Here is a 21,273-nt window from a genome sequence, read left to right as displayed (position 1 = left end):
TAGGTGTGCAGCTGAGGGCTGTGTGTGTTTTCAGTGTATTCCTCCTGCAATGTCTGTGATAGAGGACGTTTGATGTAATACTATACCGGGAAGAGCTGACTCGATTATGTCAGTTCAAATGTAGCGAGACTCGAGACTGGTGTCCCAGAGGGACCAAAATCACTCAAAACGCAAATCAGATTGTCCACCTGTCCTCAGCTGGCACTTCCAGATCATTATTAAGTTCTCTTCTGTTTTGAGAGGAAATCTGGACACTTCCCGCTGTACATTCATCTCTCCACAAGCTGCCCGGGAGCAACAAGTGTCAGATTCATGTGAGGAAATGCGGGTTGCTTCTTGTGAACGACCCCTCTCACAGCCTCAATGGGTCTGAGGTGGGAACACGGGGGTGATGAATAAACCCTGGGGACTTCATCCTCCATTCCACGACTCAAAAGATGTCTTTCTCTCACTTCTTCTTTTTAACTTCCATTTTTTTTAAGAAAAAAAAAATGTGAAGTGCTCTGAACGATTACAATGGCGCCTTGGAGGCCAATTTGAATGTGAATTAGACATGTTGCTATGTGCACCCCAACAACCAGTTGGAGGTGGAGAGAGACACAGACCTGCGGCTGAACAAAGAGCTCCTTACAGTCTGAGCAAGTCTGGCTCTTTCAGAAGAGGACGGCAGAGTGAATGCAGTCTTCCACGAAGGCCACCCTCGCTCTCCCCTTCCCTCAGAACTATTCTTCTGTTCCAGTTTCTCCGCTCTCTTGTTCTCTTCTTCCAAGAACTTTCCCTCAACCTTATGAGTGTCCTGAGAAGATTGCCTCCGGCTCTAAAGAGAAAATATAGCCGACAGTGGAAAAGTGGAGTAATAACTGTCATATTTGAAGGAATAATTCCTGTGGATACAGATGATTTGGTGGTAAACTTCAACTCATTGGATCACAGTTACATAATTTTGAGAATTCGCTGAAATTATGGCACCCTCTATTACAAGAAATTAGGCATGTGAACTTAGATGGCCCTATAGGTCCTGTTTTTATCTGAGTTAGCTGGACCTGCTGATTTGACAATCCTGGATTGTTCCGTTCATCACAGAGTTGTTGTCAAAGCAATCCTACTGGGAACCAGGATTAGATTGTGGCTTTACATGCTTGTTCTTTCAAGAGCATCCTTCTATATCAAAGAAAATAACAAATCCGTCCAACATTTTACTTATCACATGACGCCTCTATAGAAAAATATTTTGAACTCTATTGGTCAAAGAATTCTGAAAAAGTATCATAGATTCCACAAGAATATTAAGCAGCACAACTGTTTTCAGCATCGATAACCATAACAAATGATTCTGAGCAGCAAATCAGCATATATTAATATGATTTCTGAAGGAATATGTGTGATGGCTGCTGAAAAACTAATAAATGAAATAAAATATATACAATTAATTTATTAAAATGGATAATCGTTACCTTAAAATCCAACAATATTTCATGAAGAGTAGCTTTTGATCAAATAAACTCAAGTCTAAACCCAAACTTTTTAAAAATAGTGCAAATATTTGTATATTTTAATAATATACGATGCCAGCTAATTACATTGACTATCATGTTTTGAATATCACTATGTGCCCTTACTATTAAACTATTCAAATCTGTATGACCAAATAAAACCTCCACGAAAGTGAGATGCGGAATCAAAATCTTTTGAATCAAAGAAACGGCTTAGGATCCTCTAAAAATGTGAATTAAAAATAAATAAATAAATAAAATGGCAAATTCAAAAATTCTGAAAAAATCTATTGTAGTGCCACCTTGTGGCTGATTCTTACAAAATGTGGTACACAGCATCTTGGTGACATCCTGCATGCATATACTGAATTTCACAATGATTATCCCAACAAGTGAATTATTATTTTTTTTTTTTTTTTATGTCTGGAAAATCTGCAACACCAATGAATGAGGAAATGCTGAGCTGTTTTATTAAACATTTAAATTAATTCCATAAAACATAACAAATTGCTAGTTTTCATTTCATCTCTTGTGATTTAACGCATATGAATTTCTCTTCTTAAATTGACTCAGTGTGTAAAAGGGTATAACAAGTGCTTGTCCTCTTTTGTGGATTGCATAAAATTAGACCTGGAGTGTTAATCTAGTGTCACTGAAAGTGTGAGTGTGTTCAGCTATCAAGGCTCATGAGCAGAGCGGTTCCTCTCTTGATCCAGTGATCATAAGGCACGGCTCCAGACTTCAGATCAACGGCCACCACGAATGACGGCCGACCACTTCCACCGGACCGCACAGGGTAGTAGTAGCAGGGACAGGAGTACATGTCTGCACACACACACACACACACACACACCAGAACATCAACAATTACTGAATGTACTGACATAAGGTTGACAGCTGAAATCAAGAGAGAAGATTCTGTAATACTGGGAGGTGTGTAAGGCTGTGTACTCACTCTTGGCGACCCTCTTGCGGCTCTCCACAGGTTTGAAGTGGATGGAGGGCATGGGACAGACTAGCTGCATGGGCTCTGCCTCTACCAGACAGGAAGCCTTCTTATCCCAGCCTGCCCCATCCAGATACAGACCCTGGATGTACACACCATCCTGGAGGAGAGGGGGGCAAAGACACTGAGAGAGGGCATGGAGCAACCTCCAGTGCAAGAATTTAACTGGCAAATAAATGGCCACACTATTTGGCCACACTGGTGTGAGGACCAGTGCCGATCAATCGAGATGTACAAATTCATAGCAGATATCATAAGGACGCAAACTCCGGATCTAAGCATGCATGGGAATTAAGTTACACACAGTAATGGGTGTTTTTTGATAGTTTCCATCTAAGTCAGCAGAGGTTAAGGGGGTTTTCACACACAATTTGTTCTTACGGTCCATCTAAATGTTTTTTTAATTGTCAGTCAATTGTAATACATGGGTGTCGTGTCTGTTTTTTATTTCTTGTGTTATTAAGATGCTGTGTTAGAACAGTAAAAAATCTCTCTAAACCGCTTTCTCTCTATTCTCTTTCTAAATGTACATGATCACAAAAATGTTTGTATGAATTTAAAAAAAAATGCTGTTGTTTTCACCTTTTTATTTATAAGTTAATCCCGAAAAATGTATCACGATTCGTGTGACGTGATACTGAAGACTAGAGTAAAATAATTCAGCTTTGCCGTGACATTAATAAGTTAGAAGTGAACAAATAAATATAAATGTATTTTAAACTGTAAAAATATCTCACAATAGAAAACCGTTAATTTACATTTCAATAATAGTTTACAATATTGGATTGTTATATTGCCTTAGCAAGCATAAGCTAATTAAAAATAAATAAATAGAAAATAAAAATATCTTACTGACCCCAAACATTTGAATAGAATATATTTGAATGTTTATGAGCTACTAATAATAGTCAACAAATATTTAACTGCGTAACCAAAAAAAACAAAAAAAACAAACAAAAAAACTCTATGCTAAGTCTGAAAGAGCCAGACTTAGCATAGAGCACTTGCATGGGCTGTTTTTCTGCTTTGGAGGCATGAGTAGTGAGATAGACAGAGAGAGAGAGAGAGAGAGAGAGAGAGAGAGAGAGAGAGAGGGAGGGGTGTATCAGCTCCTAATGGACAGCTGAGGGCAGCAGTTACTCACCTTGGGAGGGGAATGCAGATTCTTGTCATCCATAGAGCTGACAATGAACTCCCAGGATAGAGAGTCTATAGACACCTGCACAGCAAACACAACACTGATATCAGAATCACTGCCAGCAGAGAGAAATCTCACACACACACACAGTTACAGCACTGCCAAGATATGGCCACTTTAAGTGAATCCTCAGTTCTTGCTAGCCACCTGTCGGTGTGTGGGGACATTGCACATTAGGACATTCGTTTTTTTAGTCCATTTGCTGCAGAATTGGCTGCCCGGAAGCGTCACAGGTGTCTCGTGATCATCAGATGCAGCTCATTTTGCTGCTGTGCTCCTGAAGCTATTGAGCAGCTGAGCATCGTGTGATTTGGGGGGATGTGTGAGAGCCCCTTTTTGCAGATCCCAAAAGGACCCAAGAATAAACATCATCACTAGAGCATTAGAAAGGTAATGGAGCAGTACTGTGCTGCATCCCCTGCAGAATGTGTGAGTAAGTGATTGTGAATGCAAAGTGTCAGTAAATGTAATGCAGTATAAATGTGTTAGAGTTACTCAAATGAATTACAGACCACCAGTTTGCTGTGATTGAAGTCCATATGAGAAATATAATGCTGCACTTGGGAAGTTTCCACTTCTGAGTTTGGAAATTGTAATTATAGTGATGTGCTCAGAATAGATTTTATTCAGAATAAAATGAACACAGAGCAATTTCATACTTCTTTCTCCCTCTTTCAAATTCTCAAGAAGATGTTTTAGAGAGCGATGCACTAAAATGAAGTGCAGAGGACTGACATTATGTGTGTACTTGATGCTTTCCTCTACAGAGAACGATGGGAAGTATTGCTTATACACTCAAGCATGTTGCCTCATAATCTGGCTGAATCAATTGTAGTTTGGGGCAGGATTTATTGCTATTCATTATTAATAGCACACACAATGCATAGAAATCCACTGTACAGTTAACATACAGAGTTATAATTTATTAAAATCAATATGAATTTGTTTCTGCTATGATTCTGTCATTTTTGTTTACAGGGATAGTTCGCCCAAAAAAATAAGTATCTTCTTAAATGTACAAAAGAAGATATTTCCAAAATGATGCATTTGTTTGATCAGGTAAAACTGTAATATTGTGAACTACAATTATTGTTTTCTATTCGAATATAATTACAAAGTGTTAATTATTTTGGTGATGACAAAACAGAATTTATAGCAGAACCTACTCCAGTCTTCAGTGTCACATGATGCTTCAGAAATCATTCTAATGTGCTGATTTGCTGCTCAAATGATATATTCATCTTTCATAATCAATGTTGAAAACAGTTAAGCTGCTTAATATTTTTTGGTAGAAACCATGACATAGTTATTTCAATTTTTTTATGCATTTGAAATAGAAATAATTTGTTACAATGAAAAACTGTCTACTGTGAATTTTGATCAATGTATTGTCTTTGCTGAATAAAAGTATCAAAAAAACTCTTAATCTTACTGACATCACACTAGTGCATCTTTGACTGAGCTCTCTAGTGTGTGTGACAGAGTTAAGTATAAGAGTCCTCCCCACACGTGTTTGATATGTCCTGAGAGTGTGCTAAGACTCTGTTAAGTATGCGTGAATATGTATGAGTCTCGTGATGTGTTGCAGACTCTGTGTGTGCGAGTCTCACGTTGTTCTGGCGTGCAGAGCTCTGCAGTACAGCGGTGAGGAATCCTGTAGGGAAGGTAAATCCAGACAGCCAGAAGAGGACAGGAGGGCGAGCGGTTTCCGCCCAGCGAGCAAACTGCTCCACGCGCTGGCACAGGTCCCTCGTCCAAGATGCCAAGGGCTTCAGAGATGGGTACGCCTAAGGATGGAGAGCGTCTCATTACTGATGCCTGTCTTTTGTAGTGGTGCAATTAAATGATCTTACTGTTCTGCAACAGTACTTGCTCTCAGCGGAAACTTGACATTAGATGAATGAAATCTGGTCAAGGGAATAACATCAACTTCAAATGGCACAAAATAGCTTGGTGACATCTATCTCCGCTTACAGTAAGGCCTTTCATTGAGTATTGTGTAACTCCGAGTTCAGCTGGTTTATGAGAACTGCCGCTCAAGGCCATTGAGAGGACACAAAGGAAGAGTTTCTGTGGGTTTGGATGAGATGCATTACTGTCTGTCATGAAGAATATCTTGAGTGATTGAACCGCAGAGTATAATATTACGTCAGACTCTAAAGAGTTTTAAACAAATCTTACATAACCAGTTCCAATTGAGCAATTAAACCAACATAAATTTGACGGTGCAGAACAGTACGGCGCGATGTTTTCTGGAATTCTTGGGACTGAAGTCATTATTCACCCTTTAATGTTATTTTTGGGGTTCAAAGAACAAAGATATTTGGATTTGATAAAAAAACAGAAATAAAAATCAAACGTGAGCGTGGCTTGTGCCAAAGGAATTAGCATTTCAAACACTGCCACTGCCACACAGCACTAGGAAAATACTCGTGATTAGTTTCATTTCACGCTGCGCCATAAAAAAAACGTTATGCATTTAGGTTCTCGCTGGCATGAAAATGAGAACGTTTTGAGATATTTCCAGGAAGAATAAACGCTGTCGCTTTTACCCTTTGAAACTGGGACAACATGGAGTGATATAAATGAGGATAAAAGGTTTCGATGGAGTATCTGCTGATGTTTTAATCTGATCTAGCACTCCAGAGCAGTAGTTCCCAAACTTTCCAACCACCCACGCACCAAACTGAAGCTGCGCATGAAAATGGGGAGCACTAAATAATCAACCAAACTCTTGCTCTGACAAATGAATCACAATCATGGGAGCAACTGTATGATGTCCATTGATTTTTCTTAACTAGGCAGTTTAAAGGCAAATCAGGTCAAACAGCAACATTTCAGCACCACTGAACAATGATTGACAATGAAAAAAATGGGGAGGAAAAAACAGCCACATAGCATGTTATCAGAAATGACAAAACCAATTAACCGGCCTGCAGAAATCAGCTAGCGTTAAGGACACATACATTAATGAATTGCACAAAATATAATTAGCTTTCATTAACATAACCTTGTGTTTTCTGCACAGGTGATTAAACCTTTGAACTTTTAAACACACACAAGATTGGCACAAGCATTCATTATTCATTATTCTGAGACATAAAGCCACCATTATGAGCGACAAAATTGCAGGAAACAAAGTCACAATTAGGCTATAACTAATTTATTTTTCCTCAGAAATGGCCTTCTACAGCCTGGAAACCACTGATCCCAGTACAGTAAAAAAAAGAAGACCAGTTTCAATAAATGGTGTGAGTGTTATCTTTTAATAGCCTTTGAGGTCACAGCGGGTTATGCCAACAGTGTCAGTGTAACCTATGAGGCCTGACACCTCCACCACTCACAAACCAGCAGATATAAAGAGCATGACAGAAAGGAAGATGAGTGACGAACAGCAGAGAGAGTCAGCAGCAAATTAAAGTCATATAGCTCTGTAAAGATATAATGAGTCACTGCCAAACAGTGTTGGGCAAGCTCTCTGTAAATCTAATCATATTACTGATTACTCCTTTTATTAGTAATCATGTTACTGTTCTGATTACTTTATGTCAAAAGTGATTAGTTACATTACTAGTTACATTACTTTTTTCTCCATTAAATTTATGAAATCCCAGCATACACGCTCCCCATTAATATTTATTATTATTATTTTTTACTAAAGCAAGCGTCTGCTGCGTGCATGGTTTGGTCTGGCAGAATGCCAGCAAAGAGCGCTGCATTTATAATCTCCAAAAGACATCTCAGTTAATCGCAATCTCACAAATATCTGTTATAACACAATAAATATATGCATGATGAATCTTTCATAATGTCTACAATTCATGTGTTATAATGAGAGGATTCCTGAGCGCTCAACGCTGCAAACACGTGTTATAGCCTAAACAGAAACTCTGCATACGCTTGCACCTGCTAATCGTTTAGATTTTATATTAGTTCATGTTGCTTTTGTGCAATAGATGAATAACAATCTATTTGTTTTCGATAGTTTATGTTTAGATATTTCTATTTTGCGCACCAGCACTCGCCCATCTTGTCCTGCGCTGGTCTCGCGGGAGCAGGTCTCTGATCCATTGGCCCTTGACTTGACAGTGTGTGTGCTACATCCTTTTTACAATCTTTAGACTATAAAACACTGCATACTGTCAGCAATGCAACACGGCAGTCACGTATAGAGACCTCGGCTTGAAACTATACTCTAATTACGATTTTGAAAATGATAACGCGTTAAATGACTCTGCCCAACACTGCTGCCCAAATATAACACTGGACAGAGACAGAGGAACTGCATTCAGCGTTAAAGATAGGCTGATGGATGGAGACAGAAAGAAAGAGATAGACAGTAATGAGGCACCGCAGACAGCAGAAGGACAGTCCCAGCTGGAGAGGAAGTCTTAATGGATGCTCTCCACTTATTTTGTAAAAGAGGCGGAGGAATAGAGGGATGGATGGATTGGCGTCTGGATTAGTATATAGGCCATACGCTTACCAAAGAGCTTCAAGTAAACATGGGTTTGTTTATTCAGTGTATTTGAGTCCAGTTATACTTAGAAATGAACCAAGAACCCCCCACCACCACCACAAATCTACATCAGAATAATACAAGGTCAAACATCTACTCTTGCGGACCTAAACACACACACTATACTGCATTATTACCACATCTTGTGGACAGAGAGGCCTGTGATTCGGGCAGCTCTCAATCTATAACAAACACTACGAGTGTTTAAACCCAAGATGAGTGTGTGTTTAATTCTCTAAATGTTGCTCTGTTCACCTCAAAGCAATCCTCTCAACCATTCATTCACACCCTCCTGTTGCTCTCCGCTGAACACACAGATCACAGCCCACTTTCACACACTCACGCAGGGCTGTATTACAACTTCAACATGACCTGGTGTGTGTGATTCACAGAGTTATAGAGCACTCCTCCAAAACCTAGTGAGATGCTTATCTACATAGTGTTTCAGAGGGAGCATGTGTCACCCTCGAAGATCACTTGTTTTGGCCAAATTGTAATTACTGCATTAATTCAGTGCAGAGAAGGCAATCCCAGACATACAGTATGTACACTTCCATTCAAAAGTTTGGGCTTGGTAAGAAATTAATAATTTTATGAATCAATAAAGCATTAAATTAACTTCTTATTCTTTAAGGAATCCTAAAAGAAAGTACAACAGCTTTTACAAATGTTTCTTGAGCACCAAATTAACATTAGAATTGGTTTGTGAAGGATTGGTTACACTGTCATTGAGCAATACACTACATTTTAAAATATGAGCAAATATACACTTAGGCACTTATTTTAAATTGTAATAATATTTCATAACATAATCATTTTAGTATGTTTGATCCAATAAATGCAGCCTTGGAGAGTATAAGAGTGTAGATGTCCTCTCTTACCTTTTCCCAGAGAGGAGGTACACGAGCATCATGGATATTGCGAAATATCTCCTCTAGACTGCTGGACATCACAACCAGACCTTTAATGCCCTTCTCTAGCTCTAAGAGAGATAATCTACACACACATATAGAACGGTTAGTATATTCATATTCATAATCACACACTGTATGAGTGTCACACACAGACCTGATGGTGTGCAGCAATGCATTGTATCTTTGGATCTCCTGCAGCAGAACTACATTTAGAGGTGAAAGGTCATCCTTTAGCAACTTTCTAGTACCCTCATAGTCAATCTCAGCAGGAATCCTTTGCAGAACATCAGCAGAAAGTTCCAACACCTAAACACACAACGTTATACATTCAATTCTAAGTGTCACATATGCTGAAAGATCTTTATAAATGCAGTAAATTCAATATGTTTATCATCCTCACCTTATCTTCCCTGCTGGCTCCAGTGCTGGTGGCGTCTGTGCTGGTGACCTGTGGCTGCAGAGACAGTAGTGTGTGGAAGAGGGTTCGAGCCTCGGTGATCTGGCTGGCGATGTCAGCATTGGGGTGTTGTCCAAATAATTCTGGGTGCTCCAGAGCTGGCAACTGACCAATGAAGTCCAAATATGAGGACTGAGGCCCATCACGAGGAACATAGTAATGCACCAACGAGGAGACCCTATTCATGCAAAAAACAGCTTTTAAAGGCTTAAAAAAATATATGTTTAAGTTGAAATTCAAAAAAGCTAAATGAAAGATAATAGATTATTTAAAAAAACTAATAAAAATAAAAACAACAACAAAAAATTACAGCAGTATGTAAATAATACAAAAATAACTAATTATGAATGTCATACTTTTTTATCATGTAGTATTTAACAAAGGAACCATTAAATGTGCTAAAACGTTGTTAAAGCTTGTAAATATGCACAGTAATATATATTACTTTGTTATTTGGTTGCATTGGATTTATTGTGAATATCGTAGGGGCCAAAAGAAAAATCAGCAAACGTTTGTGAATGTTATACTTCTGCGCCAGAAATGGCATGAACGATCCTTGTATTTGCTCATAAAAATGTAAAGCTGAAGGGCAAAATAACCCTTTCTTTAGTTTTCATCTAAAGGTCATATCAAACAACTGATGGTAGCTAAACTGTTTGTCAGTAAAACTTCACAGATACTGTAATTACTGCCAATTCCTCTTTCACCCTCCAAGTCCAGTAATCCATGCGATTTCATTTCTATTACTGCCTAAAACTTTCGAGCTGCCTCTGCGGTGCACTCAAGTCACCATGGAGGCACTGATTGAGGGTAATTATAGGATGTGGTCGCTATAGTAACAGAGTTTCCATCCACATATGCAGTATTGCTGGGTCCTGAAAGACCAGGGGAACAAACACATTTAACTCAGACGCTCTGAGATTAATTTTTCGGCCCCATGGGGGAGCTGTTGGTCTTCGTTAGATCAGAAGTGTGCGGCAGACTTCCTGGCTCAAGAGGACACACGGGAATCCTCAAAGGGTGTGTGTGTGTGTGTGTGTGTGATGGCTTGACATATATTCAATGCAAAGTTTGTGTGTGAGAGAGTAATGAGAAGATCTGTGCGTGAGAGTTTCTTGCTCTTTTTCAACAAGGCAAACATTTTCTCCATATGGGGACGCTCTATCTCTTCATAATGTTCAAAAACTGACTAAGAGTGACAAACACTAAAGACACAATACAGTGTTTGGACCGAACAGAGAGTACATTAGAGATTCTGTGCGTGTGGTTGGGTTTTCTAGGCTGTAGTTTGGGGACACATTTTACTCCAGAAGTGAGGCAAATCTGACAAAACTTTATTTTGGGAATATAAATAAATGAAATTACTCGTGTTTTTAATATAAAAATGCAAAAAGTTTTCTTTAAGATGTAAGGTTAGGGTTTGATTTAATAAAAATAAAATGTAAACAATGAACGTTCCCTTTGAACTTTTTTTTTGTGTGTGTGTGAACTCACTTAAAGAAGGGCGTATCAATAACAGCAGGACAGAAATATTGGTTGATGTAGGTGGTGAGTAAACGCCGGTCCCAGTCGTCGGTCACATGTCCTCCATAGTTGATCCCAGCGATGAGAAACTTGAGAGCGTCCCAGGGGATTTCCTCATACTCATCCAAATAAAGACTCAGAAGATTCTCACTCACCTGAAAAACAAAGAGACAGGAATAATTAACAAACAGTCAGTCTCCACAAACCCATACAGTTGGCAGAGATGCATACGAGTACACAGATTTATTTGTGGTATATTTTTGAAACGTGTTTGAATTTGTCATAGCCATAGGCAATACCTATTAAATATGCAGTTATCTTGAACTTAAAATATTATGCAAAATTTAGGCTACATCATCACCAGGATGCAAAGGTAAACATACAGATCGAGACTATGTCATGCTGCCAAAGTCCTAATAATTTTGCAGCCTACAAAAATGAGTAGTGGATCAAATAAAATAAAGCCTTAACAGAAGGAATAGGCAGATTTACAGATTCGCTCAGTGCATCGGGATAAAAGGTTAATGATGTGACGCACCGGTTTAAAAAGTTGACATTTGTATCGCAATGCATCGTTTCTTATATGTTTGCATCAGTAAAAAACTATTTAATTATATATATTTACTAGTTGATGAACTATAATTGTATTATTTATAAAGTGGCCAATAATCTGCTACCAATATTTTATATGTAGATTGATTTCTCCTCTCTAAACTGTTTCTCAAACGCGTTCTCTCATGCACTACTTCTGCTGCATGAATATGACGCATCACAACACCACCGAGACACAGAGGAAAAATGAGGATTAAAAGTCTAAAACCTGACTTGAAATAACCTAATGGATCAATAGAGGCTAAAGCGGTTCCATAAATGACAAACTGAGTTCACACAATCTCACTAATTTGTGCATGTTTATTCTTAAGCAGCTCTTAATGTTGATCATGGATCAAATTGATCAGCCATGGCAAACAGTGAATATATTTGTGCTGTTTAATGCTTTTGAGAAATTGTGTTTCCCACAGTGCATAACTGACATGTCACAGTTATATTCTTCATCTGTAAATGTCAGAAAGTCACGCAAACATATTCTTTGCACTGTCAGGAGTGGGCGAGGCGACGCGAGCGAACGAGCGCTGCTGTGTGCATTTGCTCTGAACAGATGGAGCGCAATAGAATAATTCTGAGGCAAATATACATTTTGCTAAAATATTTGTTGTTGGACATTAAATGTGTCTTTTGTAGAATTTTAAACCTACATATAAGTGTATTTTTTATGACAGTAGCAGTTTAACTGTAAAGGGACTATTGTAATGGGTAAATCAAATGTAAACTAGTACAGTCCTTATTACTAAGCTCAAATGAGTGAGTGTGTTTCTTATACCAGTTCAAATATAGTGATTGTCTTTATCATTTATTTTCATTTTTAACTCAAGCGATTTTTACTTTTAATTTAGTTCTCTTAATGCTTTAAAGAGCAATTTTAAATTGTAATGTTCTGCAAACTATAAAAGGTACAGCTGTCTTAAAACCAGAGAGAAAGGCTGCATGGCTAGTAACTGTAAAAAAAAAAAATATATATGTGAGCGAGTAAGTGGTAGTATCATTAAGTTCCTATTGGTCAGTGTTAGAGGCTTTTAATAGCTTTCCCTACACATAAAATATATTTTAATTATTTTATTTATTTTTATTATATGGTTGAAGTATACAACTTTATTTTTTCTTGATTGATTGATTTAGAAGTAGAATGGCGAGAGATCAGGGGTCTAATTCAATCTACAAGTATAGACACTGATGATGGTATGATATTGAAAAAGTTTTGTCTTTGCAATGTGCATTTTTGTATTTTTATGGCCTGAATAGAAAATATTTTTTTTTTTAGTATGCAGGATTTCATGTTTTTTTTTTTTACTATTGTTTTGTGAAATAAAAACAAAAGCATATTTAATATTAATAATCATAACAAGTGAAAATAATAACTATTATTTGGGAAAAGGGTATGCGCATGTTTCAATTTCAAGTGCAAGATATAAGTGACCCTTATGGAGTTTGTGTGGAATCTATGAAATAAATGGACTAATAAATGCATGCAATAAATGTACATGAGATTGACTTTTTTTTATTTAAATTTAAGCAATGCACATTGGGCATACTTTGGAAAACACAGAAATCCACATAACCATTGAAAAATCCCATCCTTGTCTCTCTTCCTCTACCTCAAAGTCAGAGTCGTTGAAGCTGTAGACAATGTTCCAGCCGAGCTGTAGGAACTTCCTTCTCTCCTGGATGATGCTGTGGAAGAAGCAGAGAGTGAAGAGCAGCTTACGGTACAGCAGCGGCCGCGAGCAGCGCGAGAACTGAGACTCAGACACCCGCTGATAGAGACGCTTCATATTCCACTTCACCCCCTACAGAGACACACACACACCGAGACCACTTTAATCACTGTACACACCATTTTATACATCTCAGGATACTGTGCAAAGTGTGTATATGTGTACCCTAGGAGGCTCAGTGGTGATTTTGATGCCCATCTGCAGGATGGCAATGGGGAATTCTGGGTGAGGGGAGGAGCTTAGCCACAGTCGGAAATCTGGATGACATTCTTGGATTTGTAACTCATCTACTATTTTATCCAGCTCACACATCCAAGAGAGAGACAGGTGACAATTAGCCAAGAACACCCAATGACCTGCCAAAGAGAATGAGTTTAATTGGTAAATTTAGTAAAAGAACTTTAGATTTGACATTTTCTGAGTTGTGTTGATCGATATTATTATTATTATTCTTTTTTGAAATTGCTAATCTGCTTTTAAAACATGATTTAACACGTTGCTATGAGGCTGCTAGATCATTGCTTATTGGCTAATGACAAAATTCCCAAGTCTCTATCCTATTTATTCACTCTGATAGTCACTAAATATGGATCACCTCTAGTATTTTGTGACATCACAACCATTAGCACGTTTACATATAACCACCACACAATATCTATTCAGTATTCAGCAACCTTGTGAAGCACTGTTATCCATTGCACGTGTGAAGAGGCTAGTCAGTCCAAGATATCATTTAGAGACTACAGATGCTACAGCTAAAGCTAATAAAGCTACTGTAGCAACATTCCTAATCTCAAATAGCAGGGCATGCTAACAATGCAAAGGACATAGGTTCCCAGCGAATGCAAGAACTAATAACATCTATACGTTGAATGCAATGTGAGTTGCTTTGGATAAAAGCATCTGCCAAATGCATAAATACAAATTTAAACTAATGGTTAAATTCTCAGGGTCACAGAAAGTGTGGAAAATACTCCTGTAAAAGTAAAATAAAACCGCTTTTGGTGCAAAAAGAGGAATATATACATTCAAAAATCAAATTGAACACCTTAATACTGCAATAAATCAAGGTCGACACATCATCCTCTTAAACGTCTACAAACACTCAAGTCTCATTTAAGCTCAAGCACTCAGAAGTGCATAAGAAAACCAATATCCAAAAGGTCTCTTCTATGTCCCCATCTCATATATGAAACACCTGCAAGTCAGCACCTAGCTAGTAATGCACTTGCGTTCACAGAAAGAAGCCTTGTTGACAGGTTTTGAGTGACTAAGACACACAAGACCTCCAGTGACCTAGATGGCTATATCACTTCTTTAGTAGCAGAAATAAACTGCTGCCGAAAAAGTTAGGTGCCATGTCATATGTAGAGGCTGCGTCCGAAAGCAGTGTACCAAACGCAACTTTCAGAAGCCATCATTATTTTTTAGCTCAACAGTCACGGAATGGAATGCACAGGATTGTGGGATTCCAAAGACAGCAAAGGAACCATCTATGCTGCCTTAAAATTCGGTCAGAAGAAGGTACCTCCGGAGACAGGAAGTAAAGCAGAATTTGGATTCGGATGTGCCTTGATGCCTTCCTGCCTTGGAATTTTAGAGTTTTGAGCGCAGCATATGTGTAACGTTATTACTCATCAGAAATGTAGTTAAGTAAGGATTACATATACTTATTCAAAAATGTAGTCAAGGAGAGAGTAAAAGTTGCTAATGTCTTTGATTAAGTACTTACAGTAAGTAATTAGATTTACTCAAACCCTTTACACCACTGACATTACTCCAGATCCTTCAGAAACCAATCTAACATGCTGATTTGGAGCTTCCCTATTAATATCAATGTTGAAAACAGTTGTGCTGCTCATCTTTTATTTTTATTTGTGGAAACTGTGATTCATTTTTTGATACAAGATTCTTTGATGAATAAAGTAAAAAACTCTTATGTTTGATCAATTTAATGCAATCAAATAGCTAAATAAAATAATTTCTTTTAAAACCCAAAGAGTTAAAGCTGCAGTCGGTAACTTTTGACGCTCTAGCGGTTAATAAACAGAACTGCTTGCGTCTTGTGGAAGAACATTGTAGCCGGAACTACTTCTCTCTGTTTATGTCTATGAATAATCACAAAGGTACTGGGTTACTCCGCCGCGGTACCCCCGAAGCAATCTAAAATAGTCCGAATATAAACACTTATTATAGGTGCACCCTAGTGATTCAGGACAAGCTAAAAACACGGTATGGAAAATGGATTCATGGTGTACTTGCTTATTATGTTCATTTTTCTACATTTTGAACACAAACAAAGTTACGGAGCGCAGCTCTGATTGGTTGTTTCTTACCGGGAGCGATGGATTTCTGCAAATGGCAATAAGACCACTGGGAGGAGCCAGAGGAGCTTGATTTTTTTCACAGATTATCTGTCTCATATTCTACTGTCAGGACATAATGACAGGTTTAACAAATATGTAAAAAATATATATTTACAAAAGTTACCTACTGCAGCTTTAAGAGTTATCAGAAGGAGCTATAAAGAGAGAGATAAATAGTGGCAAAAACACAGGCAGAGAGATCACTTCACCATTTGCAACTCCCTCTTTGATCAGTCGTGTTGCGATGGGAGCCTGGCCCTGACCCAGAGAGAGGGCAAAGAATCGCTGACCCATGCCTGACATCTCTGCCAGCTGAACCAGGGCTGCTGTTGGGTCCACACCAGGGGACAGCACAAAGATCAGAGGAGTCCTTGTGGTGCTGTCCGCTAAAACCTGAGGCGCACACACACACACACACACACACACACACACACACACACACACACACACACACACACACACACAGAGTAAATGGGTTTTGGTGCAAATGCAGATGATTTTTTTCAGATGGTTTCTATTTTCAAAGTAAATGCAAAAGTCAAAATGCATACTGAAAATGAGAAAAAAAATGAAAAGGGTGGGGAGGGATCAATTGCATTTAGGTAACCCTAAAGCATATCTGATTTATTTCATGCAGTCTATTACTCTCTTTCTAGAGGGAGATGCCGGCCGGCTAAAAAAAAGCTCTGAGGTTGGTGAGTTGTGTTGGTTGTTATGCTCCAGAGATCCAGAGATGTAAGAGTTAAAAAGCAGTCTCAATTTTCTGAGTTCAAAAGCTGAAAATGTCAGCTTCTTATAGAATGGTGTCATTGACAATCTGAGTACATTTCACTTTAATGTAACACAAAACTTTACAATTTTCACATCTCGCCCAAGAGCCATTATGATATAAAGAACAAAAAAGTTAACTTCATTTTCATACTACGCTTTAAGGTGAGCAGACATCTTTGTGTGTGTGTGTGTGTGTGTGTGTCACTCACAGCCTTCATATCAAGAATGGGCGGCTCTACGAACTGAGAGCCCAGGTTATTGATGACGAAAGTCGTGACGCAGAGAGAGACTCGATCCTGTCGGAGAGATCGTACAATCAGCATCCTCTGGAGCTCATTGCAGTTTTTTTGCCATTCTCCTGTGCAGAGAGTGAAAGAGAGGAAAAAGAAAACAAAAGGCACAAGGTGATAATGTGTTTCATTTCACTAACTTTAAAAGGGTGTTCTCATTGACTTGTATTGTTTCAATATTGCTCTAATGATATTTTTTATTCCCTAACTAGGATCTCTGAACCATGAACCATTTTTTTAAGTACCGGCACCTTTATTTTAGTACCAGAACGGAATGATATTTACTTCAGGTTAATGGTAGATGCATTCTTCTGCCAGTGTGCACAGAACAACACTTTAAATCCATACAACTCTGACATTAGCTCCGACTCCCATTAAAAACCATTAAGGAGCCAGAATCATTCTGACAGTAAGATTCCTAACCCAATCCAAACCTTATACTCTAAAATTCGGCTCCCACAATGTATGCAAAACTTGATGCCCACACACACATTACCAGGAAGTGGTGCTTTCTCTGGTTCTGGATTGGTGTACCAGAGGTGCCAGTCTCGAGGGTACTGCTCAAACGAGGCCATGAGTCCATGGAAATTAGTCAGTTTATCCAGTTCAGTTATGTTGTCCCAGTTAGAGTCCAACAGCCAGCTAGAGCAGGGGTTATCCATCTGTTTCTCCTTATCCAGAACCTAACACACACACACACACACACACACACACACAAACACAGATTGCTTTATGTAACATGAGAACTTCTTTTTATTTTCAAACAAGTCAGAACAATCTTTTATAAAAATCCACTTTTGGTACCAGAACACACACAAACACACTCCCCCCTGCAGCTCTCACCAGTCCCCCCCGGAGAAAGAAGCTGTATTCATCAACGTTGAGCTTTCTGGACGCCTCCAGGATCTTGGCGCACATGTGGAAACTGAACAGGAGCTTGTGACACTCAAACAGTCCTCGACAGGTGTATCTGCAAACAGATCAAACTCTCTGACATCACTCTGAAAGGAAGTCAGCTTAATATGATTTTTAAAATAAAATCATAAAAAAACGTGATATGACACCGAGCAAGCACTACATGATGATGATTATGTATATGTGTGTTCATCATTTATGAAAAAAATGTGACTGACACATTTCAAAATAAATGTAGTTCTTTAAACTTTCTAGTTAAAAAACTACTAAAAAAACAAAAAGATACGGTTTCCACAAAATATTTTAAGAGTAATAAGAAATGTGAATGATTTCTTAAGGATCATGTGATACTGAAGACTGGATTTATAGCTGCTTTGCCATCACTGGAATAAATGACATATTACATTTTTTATTTTTTTTTATAAACAGTTATTTAAATTATACTAATATTTTACAATATAATTTTTGTACTGCTTCTTTCAAAAACATACACAAAAATGAAAAAGATTTGGTAGTGTATACAGTATATATAATTTTCAAAGAAAAGCTTTTATATTAAATGTTTTTGTTACAATTAAAATAGTTTTGAATAAAAATAGAATTATCTTTAAAAGAGATTTTCATGCTTTAAGACACAATAAAACTTATTCTTAAAAGGCATTTTGAAATTGGAAAAAGTACATGCTTACAGGCATCTGTAAGTTTTAATAAAAATCTACCTCTGGGGCATAAGTACAGTGAAAACACTCCAAAGATTGCACAGTAACAAAGTAGCATCTCTGTAAATATATGCATGTGTATGTGAGTTTGTGTCTCAGACCTGTAGACGGCATAAGTGTGGTGTCTGTTGAGGTTGTTTATCCTCTCCTCCAGTTTGTGGCTGCGGGGGCTGCTCTCTATACTCAGGGTGAACAGGTTGATGTAGGCGTCCAGAGAGAACTGATACATGGGATCTATATAGCCCAGATCATTCAGTACAAAGAACAGGATGGACGCCCTCTGGGCACAGGGGCGGTAGGCCTGAACACACACACACACACACACACACACAGTGGTGTCTATAGCTTTATCTGCCTCTCCTGCTAACAACATCCTCATCTCAGCAGTCTTTTTATCTCTCTGCCTTATTCAGAGGTGCAATCTTTAATCCAATCTGGCAACCCTTTCAGCACCCTCCCCTCACACCGTCTCTCTCTCTCCTTGACCCCCCCCCCTCACCTCTCTGGCGGTATCGATTTGGCTCTCGGTCAGTTCGCTGATCTCCAGTTGTTCTGCGACCTCCGTGGCCGTGACTTTGGAGGTCTGCAGGGTGTTCACCAGCTGAACGTCATCCAGCAGGGAGCCGGACGCCTCGTTCAGCAACCTGTACACACACACAAACAAAACGGATGAGTGCAAAATGTGAGACTTGCTAGTATAAATACACTGTTGATTAGAACTACTGATGTGTTAGTGGCACTTGTATGAAGGTGCTAATGCAGAGCTGTGACATGTGCGAGCGTGTGTGTGCCGCCCACCGCAGGATCTCGTCCTCCAGCTCCTGCAGTTTCCTCTTGCCAGAGGCGATGTTGATCACCAGAGAGTCCTTCTGTTCCTCCAGCTCAGGACGCTCCTTCCTCACCACGATCCCCAGCAGCTGGGCCTCCAGACCCTGACACACACAGATTTCTGTTTCATCCTCAAAGACCTCGGTCATGGATACTCGTTCATTAACACACACTGACCTGTTCTTTAACAGCAAAGTTGACAATGGTGGTTTTGGAAGAGATTTCAGGAGTGTAATGCGGATTGGACAGTTTGGTGGTCATGTAGAAACGGAATTCAGGACTGTATTCCACTTCTTTATCTCCTAGTTTTAACAAGAAACGTCCACCTGCAGAACACACACAAGAGATATGTAATATTTCCTCAGATCATTCCTTGTGGAATCTGAACCTACAACACTGCCAAGCCAAATTTGTAATAACTGTGCCAAACTTTACTTGCTCCAGTGACAGTTTCTCTGGCCCTGATATATTTTCCTTATGCTATTTTTAAATATTAGAAACAAAATACTGATTTTTTTTTAAGCTATTTTACTTCATTAACTGTATTACAGTTTGCATGATGTAAAGGTAATTTTATAGCAAAAAATATATATTTTTTAAGTAAAATAACCTTTAATTAGCATTAAACCAGTAAATTACACTGATATAGCATCAAAAATGGCTTTTAACAAACCCATTACATCCTGCATATTCTGTCATCCTGATTGTTAAGCAATGTTATCAGTCAATGGTGAGTCGTGTGTGTGTTTGTGTGTGTATAGAGGGGACTGACCAACTCTTGTGAAGGACTTGTTGAGAATGGGGGCTAGTGAAGGATCTAGTTCCTCTTGGACGTTCTGCAAAAGAACTGGGGAACCAAACTGCACTGCATTCTCAAGGATCCGCAAAAAATCCGGCATCTGCAGGTCTATTACCTTCAACCCCTGAGAGAGCGAGACAACATGAGACTAGAAGAGAACATGAAAGACACACAGAGGACGATATAATGACATCAACTAAGAAGAAAAGAGTAAAGGTAACAGAGTGATAAATCAAACGTGATAAATGAGCATAGAAGACAGAAAATGGGATGGAGGAGAGCTGGAGGAGGCAGAAAAGAGGCTCCGGCTCTGTCATTTTGTTATTGTTCGTAAATGTCAGCGTTTAACTGTAGCGTGTGAACGGCACTCGCCGCTCCAGACACTCACCACTACAGATGTGAAAAGACCTGCAAGAGGAGGAAAAGGTCACAGACAGAGAGAGAAGAAGAAAAGAGGCTGAAGCTGAACAGCAAATTATCCTGAGAGATGAATCGAAAGTATGCGTCCACCTATGTCTCCTTCTATACATCTGTCTGTCTGTCTGTCGTTCAGCAAATAAACCCCACCCCACACACCCCAGCACAGAGACACAGAGAGCGAGTGTATTATTGTGGCTGTGTTCAGAGGGAGTGCTAACTGGAAGATGTATTCTGTTGTAGGAGAGCAGGTGAGGAGATACGGCCTCACAGGGGACGCAGTTTCCAACTCACAAGAGAACTGAGTTTCTGTATTCTAATAAAGGGCTCTGAAACCGGCGTGTCTGTGGGTTAGACGGTGAGTCATGTGACGAGGCATCGTGACTCTGAGCAGGTAATGTTGGCAATGAATGTGGGTTATGTTTTTCTCCATGGAGAAGTAGATCTAACACTGTCTGATAATCCCAGCAGTCTCAGTTTCCATTGTTTCTGCCCTACTCTGATGTCTGTATTCATTGCCAAGACATTTACAGCAAAATAATGTAGTCTCAGTTCAGTACAAGGATTAAATTAACTCATATATGTGTGTGTGTGTGTGTGTGTGTGAGAGAAATATTCACCCGTTTGGACTCCATGTTCTTAATCCACTTTTGCGCTTGTCCTTGAGGGTCCACCATTAGTGGCCATCTGTGACAGAGAACAGGGAGAGAGAAACATTAGCTCT

The 21,273-nt window shown here is 38.9% G+C and overlaps 1 protein-coding gene across 2 annotated transcripts in view; it reads right to left on the bottom strand.

The window, feature by feature from the left end:
* Nucleotides 1–1,889: 1,889 nt before the first annotated feature.
* The window catches only part of dnah2 (dynein, axonemal, heavy chain 2), a 135,772-nt gene continuing 116,388 nt past the window's right edge, over nt 1,890–21,273 (bottom strand). Inside the window, exons 68-87 of one of the 2 annotated variants that reach the window (XM_026266850.1) lie at nt 21,170–21,236; nt 20,106–20,256; nt 19,511–19,659; nt 19,304–19,437; nt 19,005–19,149; nt 18,607–18,806; nt 17,715–17,841; nt 17,368–17,554; nt 16,791–16,939; nt 16,020–16,203; nt 13,610–13,800; nt 13,325–13,516; nt 11,082–11,266; nt 9,531–9,765; nt 9,285–9,436; nt 9,098–9,212; nt 5,308–5,484; nt 3,644–3,718; nt 2,449–2,599; nt 1,890–2,318 (exon numbers count right to left, since the gene is read on the bottom strand). In XM_026266850.1, the coding sequence (XP_026122635.1) occupies nt 2,164–2,318; nt 2,449–2,599; nt 3,644–3,718; nt 5,308–5,484; nt 9,098–9,212; nt 9,285–9,436; nt 9,531–9,765; nt 11,082–11,266; nt 13,325–13,516; nt 13,610–13,800; nt 16,020–16,203; nt 16,791–16,939; nt 17,368–17,554; nt 17,715–17,841; nt 18,607–18,806; nt 19,005–19,149; nt 19,304–19,437; nt 19,511–19,659; nt 20,106–20,256; nt 21,170–21,236 (3,121 nt within the window). In that variant the 3' untranslated portion in view covers nt 1,890–2,163. The remainder of the gene's footprint in view (nt 2,319–2,448; nt 2,600–3,643; nt 3,719–5,307; nt 5,485–9,097; nt 9,213–9,284; nt 9,437–9,530; nt 9,766–11,081; nt 11,267–13,324; nt 13,517–13,609; nt 13,801–16,019; nt 16,204–16,790; nt 16,940–17,367; nt 17,555–17,714; nt 17,842–18,606; nt 18,807–19,004; nt 19,150–19,303; nt 19,438–19,510; nt 19,660–20,105; nt 20,257–21,169; nt 21,237–21,273) is intronic. The other variant, XM_026266849.1, reaches the window with a different exon arrangement.

The sequence above is a fragment of the Carassius auratus genome, chromosome 7 (assembly GCF_003368295.1).
Source record: "Carassius auratus strain Wakin chromosome 7, ASM336829v1, whole genome shotgun sequence".
NCBI classification, from domain to species: domain Eukaryota; kingdom Metazoa; phylum Chordata; class Actinopteri; order Cypriniformes; family Cyprinidae; genus Carassius; species Carassius auratus.
This window is presented reverse-complemented; position numbering and strand designations above follow the sequence as displayed.